The sequence below is a fragment of the Pezoporus flaviventris genome, unplaced genomic scaffold (assembly GCF_033815535.1).
Source record: "Pezoporus flaviventris isolate CSIRO_AGI_PZ_B2104156 unplaced genomic scaffold, CSIRO_AGI_Pfla_v1 ptg000001l, whole genome shotgun sequence".
NCBI classification, from domain to species: Eukaryota; Metazoa; Chordata; class Aves; order Psittaciformes; family Psittacidae; genus Pezoporus; species Pezoporus flaviventris.
The window spans coordinates 51,299,832-51,312,196 of NW_026892549.1; the positions used below are offsets into that span (position 1 = coordinate 51,299,832).

At 36.4% G+C, this 12,365-nt stretch overlaps 1 protein-coding gene across 6 annotated transcripts in view; it reads right to left on the reverse strand.

Annotated features, from left to right (window-relative positions):
* PMS1 (PMS1 homolog 1, mismatch repair system component) overlaps nucleotides 1-12,365 on the reverse strand; it is a 45,424-nt gene that overhangs the window by 10,696 nt on the left and 22,363 nt on the right. For 4 of the 6 annotated variants that reach the window (XR_009744166.1, XM_061457567.1, XM_061457576.1 and 1 more), the window contains exons 7-11: nucleotides 10,313-10,435; nucleotides 8,523-8,666; nucleotides 6,310-7,205; nucleotides 729-1,184; nucleotides 53-183 (exon numbers count right to left, since the gene is read on the reverse strand). Coding sequence is in view for 5 of the 6 variants with exons in the window: in XM_061457567.1 (XP_061313551.1) it covers nucleotides 53-183; nucleotides 729-1,184; nucleotides 6,310-7,205; nucleotides 8,523-8,666; nucleotides 10,313-10,435 (1,750 nt within the window). In the remaining variant the exon portion in view is untranslated. The remainder of the gene's footprint in view (nucleotides 1-52; nucleotides 184-728; nucleotides 1,185-6,309; nucleotides 7,206-8,522; nucleotides 8,667-10,312; nucleotides 10,436-12,365) is intronic. The other 2 variants (XM_061457558.1, XM_061457585.1) reach the window with 2 other exon arrangements.

Genomic DNA, 12,365 nt, shown 5'->3' on the forward strand with positions numbered 1-12,365 from the left:
ATCAGAAGAAACAAGCCCCAATATAACTGAAAGATTTTTAAAAGCATCATACCTTCTATCACTTTTATCTGAAATCCATTTGCTACAAGCCTTGGATCTGTCAAATAACCTGGTCCATTGAAATTGGGATAATCCTTCTGCATTTTATAAAGAGCAGCCATATACTGAGATCCACCAATGAGACTAGGAAAAAAAAAAATTCCCAAAGTGTTACAAACTAAAATATGAAAATTAAAACTGTGAGAAAAACACAGAAAAAAAGCAGCAAGTGGTGAGAAGTGATCAAGACTTTTAAAAGCATTCTGAGAAAGCAATTTGTTTAAATGAATAAAATCACAAGTATTCACGTATCTTAAAGAGTGACCAAGTTTAGGCATATAATAATAATTACATCAGTTATTTCCTAATTCATGAGGGAAAGTTAGTGACAACTAGACAACTAACTGAAGTTGTTAAAATGTGGAACATTTAATTTTTCTCTGGGGGAAGAAATTTGTCTTCACTGCATTACTGATAAACTGGTCAAAACTTATTGCAACTGGAGTATGACCAGGCCTGCTCACTACTGTAAGGTAAAACTATACAAAGCATAAAAGTCTGTTCTTACAGATAAAGGAATGTACAAATAATCACAGAATAAGCAAAAAGGACCTTACCAGAATTTACTGTAAATAATTACCAAACAATACTCGAAATAACATACAAATTTTTGCTCAGTTGTACTATACCTGTCTGTTAACATAATTGGCTTTTCCAGTTTCTCTACTGGAAGCTTATGATTCATAAGTAATCTTTTACATAGCAGGGCTTCTTCCAATCTGTATGGATTGAGTAACCTTAGCTTTTTTTCAGCAGAAAATATCCAGACATCAGGAAAACTTCGGTGACGGATCAGGAAAAGCTCATGTTGATCTGAATAATTTTTCTCATGTCTCTGATGCTGATGTCTACAGGAACTCAAAGAAAACGGCACTGTCACAATTTTCATAGACTGTTCAGTTTGCCTCTTTTTTTCAATTTGAGCATGAAATATCTTGTCAAGCTTCTGCTGGTGAGAGAGGGAAGTCTTCAGCTTGGGTTTCTGTTTTCCTGCCTCCTTTGTTGCCCGATGTACTTTCTGTCCCATAGCTTTCTTGACCTCTCTGTTGTATCGTTCCAGGTCTTTATCAGCTTTTACTTCATAACTTAAAAGAGAAAACAAACGAGCAGCATAATCAGATTAAAAATCCCAAACCCTAACTCCTAACAAACTAAAACAAAAGGCAAGATAACTATTTCAACAGACAATAATAATGTCCATGGTTCATTCAAGTAGGCACATCAAAATGCTTTCCACTATGATGGAAGAGAGAAGGACAGCGGGGACTTTGGCCATATTACATTACCTTCTGAAGATGGTGAGTTGGAAATTTTCCTTCATTGTGACAGCCAGCAAAACCTGAATTACAGAAGGGGAAGGAGTAGACTGCCTCATATAAAGAGCTGCAGCAAGTTGCTTTTGACCTCAGTCCCAAAGACTCTGTTTAACCTTAATTCACACCCATACAAACAGTTTTGGAAGTAGTTTTGTCACAAAGTCATGTAAGTTTCTAGAGCTCTACAGACTTCAAGGGGAGTCCGTGTGGTTAGGTAGGAGTCTGGAGCCTAACTTCATAAGCTTAAGGCTTTACTTAATACAAAGAAACACATTTGATTTCAAATGGCCTAAGATTACGCAGAGAAATAAAAAGTTGAGAATACAGAATAGATACGACTGTCACAGAATTCTGTAAGTAGTAGACTTAGATTTTTCAAAAAGTACTCAAGAATGAACTACTCCTAAATTCTATCTAAACGGTTAAAACATTACTACATACCAAATTTCTGCAACCTGAATGGATTCTTAATGAGTTTACAAATGTCAGAAAGACAGCTAAACTTTTATAGATGCCAGGTTTATGCTTGCCTACTGCACATGAATCTTTCTTTTTTGAAGGCCAAAAAGATGATTTCCTGAACTCCCTCTTTTTGCTTTTATTTGATATTCTGAATTCTAGTAGGTAACTCAAACAAGTCCAAACTTCAATAATAATAAGAAAAAAATGCAGTACTATCAGATGTAAGTATTAGAAATAAGTATTTTAGCTGGTCATATTTATTTATTGCTACTTGCTGGAACAGTTTGATTCAATTATGTGTATGCATGCTGGAAAATTAAGGTCAACAAAAGGGTCACCATTTGCAATTAATTATGATGTGCTAGCATTCACATATGGTACCAATATTTAGTTAACTAAAAAAGTCAGCTTAAATAGTTTCTTGCAATAAATCATGCCCTAGAAAATATGGAGTGAACATTACGATAAAAAACATCTGCTCCCTTTAAAATGAATGGATGAAATCACTTGAACAGGTTGGTTTTTTTTCTACCCAAATACATTTGTAGCTTTGACCAGATCAAGAAATACTTCATTCTGTATAGAATCAATTGTAATGCAGGAGAAAACTATATGAAAACTGAGCTTTGAGTGATACACCGATAACACAAACAAAAGCACCTCCAAAGAAAGTCCAACTTGCCTGACATCTTAAGACTACCACCAGAAAAATTCTAGCCTTACAAGCTTTTACTGCGAGTTTTGCAAATTCATATACATCATGATCAGTGATTTGCTCAGCATCAAAGAAAACAGCAGGTGTACAAACTGCAAGGGAACCTTTGCCTTTTCAAAAAGTCCTTTCACAGGGGCAAGCATAACCAACAAGTGCTACAAGACCAGTTTCTTCTCTGCCTGGTGAATCAAGACACTAAATTCAGGATACTTTCCTGAAGCTTTGAAACCTAAAGACAAGGAAATTTCAAAACTGGGTGTAAGGAGAGAGTGGAAAACCAGAATGAAGTCTAGTTTCTAATGTAGCTTTGGTTTAACTAGAAAAATGGATCCACAATTTATTATTTTCCCCTTGCATCTTAAACCCAGATGAAATATTTAGCATATAATATAAACCTTTTAATATAAAGACCTTGTAAGTCAAATAATCTGAATTTCACTATTTGGAGTAAACTCTTACTGGAAAGAGCCCCTTGTGTAGATTCGTATGTGCCCAGAATAAAGAGGTTTCCCACGCGTAATGTAACACATCTCAGCATCAGCCTCTTCACATAACCCAAACAATTCAAGCTGTCACCATGAGTACAATATTCAGCTTCTGTGCTTCCTTGCTTTGTGAAGAGGCAAATAAAAGAATAATAAAACAGAAGCTTTTAATTGCTTTTCAGTTCATTTCTCAAATGCAGAGGTTTCAGGGGACTAGCACTGTTTTCTAGGAGTGGACAATATGGACCTACTATTATGACTGAACAGATGCTGGGGACAGGCAACAGTGTGGAAGGCCTGATAGCAATTACTAATACCATTATTTGTTATTAATACCTGGCAGTATATAAATGGAGATGGCTAGAGATACAATGAATACCCAATGACTAGATGGTACCACAAAATGATCTCCATCCAAAGGAAAGAGAACATGTTAACTAAAAGATTAAAATGCAGTAAATAAATAATTTTTCTGGAATTCCTATGCAAGTATATTTACCCCAGTGTGAAATAGTTGCAAATAATGCACACACACACACTATATGATGCATGGAAAGTTTTCAGGCAATAAAAATACTATCACACATGACAGCCACTAGTGACTACATGCATGCTCTTACCTGTCAACAGACAACAAAGGCCATCATACTACCTGAAATGACGTTTCTCCCAAGGTACAAATATACTCATGAAGAATAACCTTAGAGTGCTGACAAGGTAATTTGTTAGTCCCATGATAATGAGCACGTAGTTCTGAACCTTTCCTATGTCTTCAGGATAACTACTGCTGCCACTGCCATGGCACTTAGAGGGATTTCTCCCACTCCTACCTGAGCCTAATATGCAAGAAATGTTAAGGCCAGAAACATATGCAAGCTGTATTAAGTAAGAGCAGAGTGAGTAAAATAAATTAAATCATGGCTTTGCAAAGCAGGGGGATATGTGATGCTGCCAACAGAGACATGCATGGAAGCTTTCCTCTTCTATTATAACCTAAAGACCGTAACATTTTACATTCCGGTTGAGTAATAAATGCTGGCTTGTTTTGAAAAGGCCATCCTATGTCACTACGAGACATCTGTTGGTTGTACTGCTCCAAAAAGGGATTTAAACTCATTTAGACCTGCTGATGGAACCAGAGAGAGAAAAAAAGATGCTGAAGCCAAGCACACCCATTGTAATAAACATGTGACTTTATCAGAGAAGGATGGAGTACTAGGAAAAGTCGTGTATTTCCAGCAAGGCTTGCCATGAAGCTGGGGGTATAGTGTGTTCAGTAGAACTGTGGCACTTTGGCTGCCTTGTTGCATATACATTTGTTGTTACCTCTAGGTGGCCCAATTTATCCAGAGTATCTGATAGGCAAGACTATGTTCTTTGCCAGATGAACCACAGTTCTTGCGCACTGCTGCCCTGGAGGGAAAGATGTCTGTGCATCTCTTCATGTTTGTTATTTTCTGAGGCAATTTTACAAGATTTAAAGCAGAAAAGAGGTACATCGAAGCTGTATGGATAAAACTAGTGGTTCATTTCAGCATCCATTTGATTCAATCCTATGTATATGGAAAAATGAATATAGTATATATAATATGCTGCATTCAACCCTACATATAAGGAAAACTTAACTACCAGAGAGGTCTTCTTCCTGAACTAATACAAAGTTAATCTGAAGGCACACTCTTTAACATAACAGTTGTACCAGGAAAGCAACCATGAAATCTGAAAAGCTAAAGCAGAGCAAATTAAAATTTTCTGAAACAGCTGGCAGAACCTTTTGTTTCATTTCATTAAAAGCGTGAATATAATTGGAGTAGATTTCTACTATTACATTAATATTTCTGCTAATGCAGAGATGGACAAAACACTTTCTCTCATGTATGGTTTTGTGATCATAGCATGTTGCTTGCTTAGCATGAGGTAAATCGGAGCCTAGATAAAAAAGGTTTTACTTAACTCTGATACAGCTGGTATTCAGAACAAGGCAGATGTTTTCAAACAAAGTAAAACGTCAAGGAAAACACATATATTAACAATAATTCAATAGGTGTAGTTTCTCTTATCACACTGCTAATCTTCTCTTTCATTAGTGTTAAAATTACACTGCCAGTATTATTTCCTCTTCAGTGGCCTTTCTTAATTGCCTCTCCTAGCTTCCATCACATTAAGAAAACACATTTTCATAACACTTCCAATGAGTTTTGTTTTTCAGAACCCAAATTTCATTTCTCAAACTTTCTGCTACAAATCACAATATGCATTCAAATCATCACATGTAAAACTACTAAAGAACTATTTTCATCATTTGTGTGATGCCCTACAGTGTTTTACATTTTATAAAATTACAAATAAGATATCAAAGGTTTGGTGTTTCGTTTTTCTTTTACCTGCCTTAGAATGTCTCAAAATCTGTTATTCTAATTCATCTTTTACTAGAAGTTCTAAATGAAGTACAAAATATACCTAATATTTTAACTGATTTAACCTCCACCCCAAATTAGGCTAAAATACTTCCCTTACTTGCAGATGGGTTTAAAAAAAAACAGTGACAATTTCTTTTAGACTGTAATCTAAGAAGAGATTTGGTTCTGACTGTAAGAGATTAAAATTCAAATTGTAGTATAGTGTGAATGGCACTGGAATAGCTGTTTAGAGAAAAAAGAAATTCCTTGTGTCATCCGACTGGGTTTTACAAATATAATTCTGAGGTACCATGGGTTGGGACACTTCCTGAATTTATAGGAAAGGAATTTATGAAATGTTCAAGTACTAAAGATCCTGAAAAAGAATCCTCACTTCGTAACAATAAAAAAGAACTACACATTGGAAAAACTCTGGACGAACTACACAGCTCATCCATCACCCTGCTGGTTTTCACTGACAGTGCATTGGGAGTGGCAACATACAGGCAGTCCTTATTTAACAGAATTTTGCAGGATTCAAACAGTACATTTACTTGCCTGTTACCTGTAAATAACAATTCAGCAAAACCATCCCTACCTAGCTCCATGACAGGGTGGCAAAACAAGTAACTCATATCAGCAGTGCACATCCTCACAGAGCAAAATGTGACAACTCACAATACTGACACTGATCTTAGAAAGTCAAATCCCATTTTTTTGTGATATTTTTTCATAAAATAACTAGGAAGTTATTTTATTTTTTTGTTAATTCACTACATGTGACTTACCGGTAACTACCAGCTACAAAAGCAAGTCAAAGCCTGAAAACTTACTTCTTTTTTTCCTCTTCATTCAAATTATCCCACTGCTCTTCAATTTGCAGCAGAATATCCTCCATGCTGGTCTTTGGGTTATCAGTTATCAATTTTGGACGACATTCTTGAGTGAAAAATCCAATAGCAGACTTTGGTTTCTTTATTATTCTACTACTAATTAAGTCATAAGCTGTCACATGTCCAAACTTATCACTTATCAGATTTCTTTTCTCTATGCTTTGATTTGAGATTCGTGGATCACTGCTTTGTTCACTAGGATGTCCATTTTGCTTATTAATTGTTCCTCCAACTTCAGGAATCAAAATCTTAACAGGTTCCAGGCTGTCTCCTAGAAAGTTTTTAAATCCACTTCCCATACTCCAACTATCAGCAGAGATTTCAGGTAAGTCTTTAGAGACTAAAGCCTCCCCATTTTTTTCTATTTCATCAATATCACCAGAACTCAAAAGACACCCATCAGCTTTTTTAGAACTGGGGTCCACAGGGATACTGTTACTTTGAATATCAGTCATATTCTGTCCATTCTGTTCATCCTCACACAATAAATTTAAGGAACTGTCTGGAAAGGCGTCACTCTTAGAAAGCTCTTTTTTGTCCAGGCAACTATGTACATCATCACCACAAAGCGTCTGATGATTTAAGCAGATCTCCATGTTTTTTCCTGCTTGACAGTTTTGCACATCACTGCTGAATGAAAGGAATGAAGTATGAGCATGTTGATCATCGTTTCCAGATGGTCCCATCTCATTAACAACCACATCTGTTTGTTCTGTTCTATGAACAAACATGTCTTCTGAGTTAACATCTGTTTTATCAGTTTCACCGGGGACTGTAGCAGGTAGTGGCCCATACAGTGATTTCAACACATTTTCAACAGCAAGTAAGACAGATTCCTGGGGAAAAAAAAAAAAAAAAAAATTAAAAAAAACACAAAAGAAAAGCCACACACACAAGCACACCTGAAAATCTAACTGACAGATATTAAGGATATAGAAGAATAAGCAAAGTAATTTTATCCAGAATATTTTTCAAGCAAATCTGGACAGATTATTGCAGTGCAGTTGTTCACATATGCTCAAAAAGACCTTGAACTGGATACTTCAAATATTTTGTCAGAGTAAACCAGTGAAGCAGAATACCTAGCACATCACAAAAACAATTAACTGCTTTCTTTATAACAGGGTACTGACTGCTTAAACCAGTATCACATAAAGCTATTCCCACCTAACATGGAGTTAGAAACTTACAGTCAAGACAGATGCACCAACCCTTTTCATGTAAGCATGTTTGTGTAGGCTCTTTATTACGATGCCTGCTTCCAAGACAGCTTTGCACCAAATGATGGAAATGAAAAAGAAATAACCCCAAACCAAAAAAAAACCAACCATTTTTCTAACATGAAAGGAAAGATTTTTAACTGGATCAAATGCGAGAATGCTGTGTTAATTTTCATATAAGTGACATTTGACAGGTAGTACTTTTACAAGATCAACACAAATACAAAAGCTTTCAGTGAAGAAGATCAACATACTGGTGTGACTATCTGTATTTACTTTGAATGACCTTACCTATTTGCCTTCTTATTTTCTGTGGCACTGTTTTTCATATGAAGTGCTCATAAGTGAAAGCAACTTTATGGGCATTTATCACTATACAGCCTCTAAAACAAAGGTACATATGGTCTAAATTTCAGGTCCTGATAGCATGAAAAGGATGTCCTGAAACTTCAGTGATGTCAACAGTTTATATACATAATGGCAAAATATTGCTTTGACCAGAAATCAATTCACCCCCACATTCTCCCTTCATGCATGTGGTGTTTAAGAAGTGATTACTTTGTGCAGGTATCAAGTTAAGCATGAGTTTTACGTAGGGACACATCGTAGTTCCATTTAGCTTTTCTCACTATAAAGCCATCTGAAAACCAAGTGATACATGCATATATCTGACAGTGTAAAAATCCCTGACAACAACTGGGAAATGAATTTGGAATAATACTCTACTTAAACTATTCAATACTTCTCAAACAAAACAGTCCAGTGATAAAGGCAAACTACCACGTAACTAAAGCAAACAAAAAACCACCAATAGAACAAACAAAAAAAAGTGGCACTGCTTATATTCAAACATTTCCATAATCCCAGGAGCCCTTGTCCTGCTTATATAAGTAAAAGGCTGACAACTCAAAACCAGATTAAAATCTTAGTTACCTTATAGTGCAGTAAAACTTGAGTTTTATCAGGTGTTAAATTCACATCCACAGTAGAGGCAGGTACAGTAATATTCAAAAAGAAGACAGGGTATAAATGAGTACAGTCCTTGTGTGTCACCAGACTGTAGTACTGTCGAATTAACTACAGATTGATTTAATAAAGAGATGTCAGTAAAGGCAATAAAATAGACACAAAGGCACAAAACCAAAATTTGACATTATAAAAGCACAAAAGATGTGTTGGAGTTTTGGTTGGAACCAATTTCAAGATACTAATGGTTGCTATTTTGACTTTCTGAATGAATGTACTGATCACACTTTGAAGAAAAAATGGTATGTCCAGATTGGACTGCAACTCCAGTTACTTACTTCCTCATCAACACAAACACTATTATTTGGCTGGCTGGTTTTTAAAGAAAATCTACCCATATAGCATGTAACTTCACTGCTGTCTCTTTCATCCAAACCAAAGTCTGTTTGACAAGGTACCGCTTGCACTACACATCTGCCCTTTTTCCAGAACAGGATTTTGTCCTTTTTTTTTAACCCAGTGATATATTTACAGCTTTCCTCAAGCTCTACTTGCCCTTATTATTTTCTCTATGATGCTCCCCAAAACTCCTCCAAAAGACTACAGAATTATTTAGTTGTTTCAGAATTTTGGTCTTGTTAATTAGAAGGGTCAAATAAAGACCCCTGAATTTCCTTCTAGTATCAGGGATCCTTCCACAGATGTACATCCTGGAGAAAAGAATTCATTAACAAGACAAAGAAATCATAAATTGATTAAATTTTAATTTTTTTAATTGTTTGGGAGTTATTAATTCTTAAATATTTTTTAAATTACATAAAAATTCTTTAAATATTTTCAAGTTATACTAACCTTAATCTTACCACAGTCTGTTCTCAGCTGGCACTGAACTGTAGTAATAAGAGGTCCACATCACTTCTTCCCCATACACTTCACGAAGATAAAAGTGATCTATAGCTTGTTTTCCAAACCCACCAAAATGTGTTCTTAAAGATGTGTACTTAACCTCACCTGGCTGAATAAAACCCCAACCACTCTCCTCCAAAAAAGCAAATGATTAAAAATCTTGACACACACACAAAGAGTCAGTGGAACACTATTATCTGCACTGCTACAAGAACAGCCTCACTTTGAAACTAGGCTTCTGTGCTGTGGTTAACCATTGATTCTATTGTGGGACTCAAGCTGCGCTTTAAACTCCCAGAAGAACCGGGCACATCAAATACTGTATGGAGACGGATTAGCATTATTTAGCACTTAACATACCAACACAGGCTCATGGTTTACATCTATAAAGCTTTGCCTGCAGCTGAAAACTCTTCATGGACTCTACCTTTTTTGACATGTACACTTTGGCATGAATATGATTTTCCTTTCTGAGGAGGGCAAGGATTAGGACAGCAAGGCTGCTCCAAATGAGGTGTTGTAAGGTTTAGTAGTGTGAGAAACCCAAGAGTATCAAATTCTGCCTGTACAATGACTAGCTGCAGCCAGTGCTGCTGCACTATCACTTTCATTTTTATCCAATGCATACAGAAATTTAAAGGGAAAGTGCATGTATTTGCTTGACAAGCCCACAGCAAGAAGCAGACAAAATCAGAACTACTTCTAGAAGAATTCTCTTACAAGAAACTACAATGCTAGTATCTTTGCCTCTAGTGATATTATGTGGGAAAAAGGTTGTAGATTACATAGGTGTCTCTGTCCTCAAACAAGTAATGTTTCTGTTCCTTGAATAAAATGCTAAAGGATATTACCTTCAGTATTTCCTTCTGATGAACTGGACGATTATTTATAAAAACAAAACTCCTTTCTGAACTTGAAAGGCTTGTCAAAGAACTGTCTGACTCAGCTTTTGGGAGAAATCCAGAGAGATTTATCTGCAATGGTAAAACAAATACAGCAAAAAAGTATTTTAAACAGTTTTGGAGGTTTTTTTAGAGGTGAGATATTAAGATGAAATTGTACAGGAGTCCAAGTCAAATACATGCATTGCTTCTTGAAAGTTATGATAAAAAAAAAAGTAAAAGCAATTTAAAAAAGAAAGAGGTTGAGAAGGACGGGTTTGTATCTATTTTTCTTGATGAAATTATTCAGAAATTTCCCCATTTGGGCTACCACTTGCATCACATTGCTGTCTGCAGCCGAAGACTGCAGAGAACAACACTGGCCAGCTTTAGGCTTGCTGACTGTGGGATTTCCAACTTCACCCCTGTACAAGCTAAAGGCATGCACTGCTGCCCAATGTGGTGAAGGCAGTCAGTGAATTACTCCTGTGGGGAAAGCCCAAAACACACAGTCCTTTCCTTTCTACATGCAGGGCACTTTAAATAGCCTGTCACAGGGCATTTATTCAGGGCACCTAAATTTACCTACGCCACCTGTATCCAAATCAGCTGACTCTCGAGAGTGCTAAACACCCATGACCCCACCAGAACCTGTGAGCACACAGCACTGCCAAGGAGCCTCAAAAGCTCACACAGTTTGAGCCCCTAACCAACTCCAAGTTTTAAGATTTTTCTGTTGAGATTCTTCAGCTTAGTTTTTTCAGGTCAAAATGAAGCCGATGACTTCTGCTGCCTAACCCATCACCTCCCCCTCTCCCCTACCAAGCAACTTTGAAACTGCTGGATCGATTTCAGTTCAATCTGATGAAGAAGCAGAAATCCCAAAGATACTAGATTTCCACAATTTCTGTGATAACTGACAGCTGCTTGGAGAGGACAGCCTCAAGATAATGACCTTACTGAGGGAAAGGCAAATGTAACTTTTCAAAAGCCAGGACCCATTAGCATGTAAGAACTGATGTTTCAATCAACCCACATACTGCCCCATGCATCACCCCACTGCCACTGGCACCAACTAATAGGTGAAGGAACACTGGGGCATGCTAAGGATGGAGATTTTGGAGATATGGGAAAGACTGTAGAATGTTCTGGTAGGAGGGTGGATCACCGAACACAAAAATGAGACCTTGTTAGCTTTGCTCTTGGCAGAGCCACTTGTATTTACTAAAATCCAAATTATCATACATTTGAAATGGAATTTAAAATCCCTGGGATTTAGCCAATTCTTCCCATTCATCTACGTCACACCAGCTATCTGCTCATGTACTCCCCTATTCCCTCTTGACCTTGTAATAAGCATTCTGTGCTAAAGCTGGAGTGTTCTGGTCAGCAACCTTGCACATAACCAAACACCACTGGTCAAGTTAAAGAGGTGTCAAATATCTGTTGGATGATTATCAGAAAACAACATGCAGCACTTCTAGATTTTATTCTGCAACTTTATCACATCCTCCCTGAATGTTCCTCCTCTATGCTTCAAGCTCCTTTTCTAATTCCCAAATATTTCTGCAAAAAGTGTTTCACCCCAAACAACATTTTTTATATACAAACATTAAAGCAAAACTGAAAGTCTCTAAATAACTCCATTTAAGAAGTTGACAGATTTAGAAGTGGCTGACTGCTGTTACTATTTACAGCCATGCAGAATATCAGTGTGCTCAGTGAAGTCAGCAACAATTTCTACAACTAATGCTTAATTATTAGAATTTTCACATTAAAAAGATAAGAAGCATAGAGACAAAATCACAAACTAGAATGTATTACAGAATTTTTGCTTTTAACTTTTCAAAATTAATAACTTTAATAAAAATCAATTTATACAAGTATTAAATATATCTGTGTTGACAATACACTGTCTTTCTTAAGTACTTATCTTTGTCCCAGATACTTTGTTTCACTTGTATCTGCTAAACTTAACCTCCACAGAAGGAGCGACAAGGAAAATTTCCTGTGTGAGTTTTCA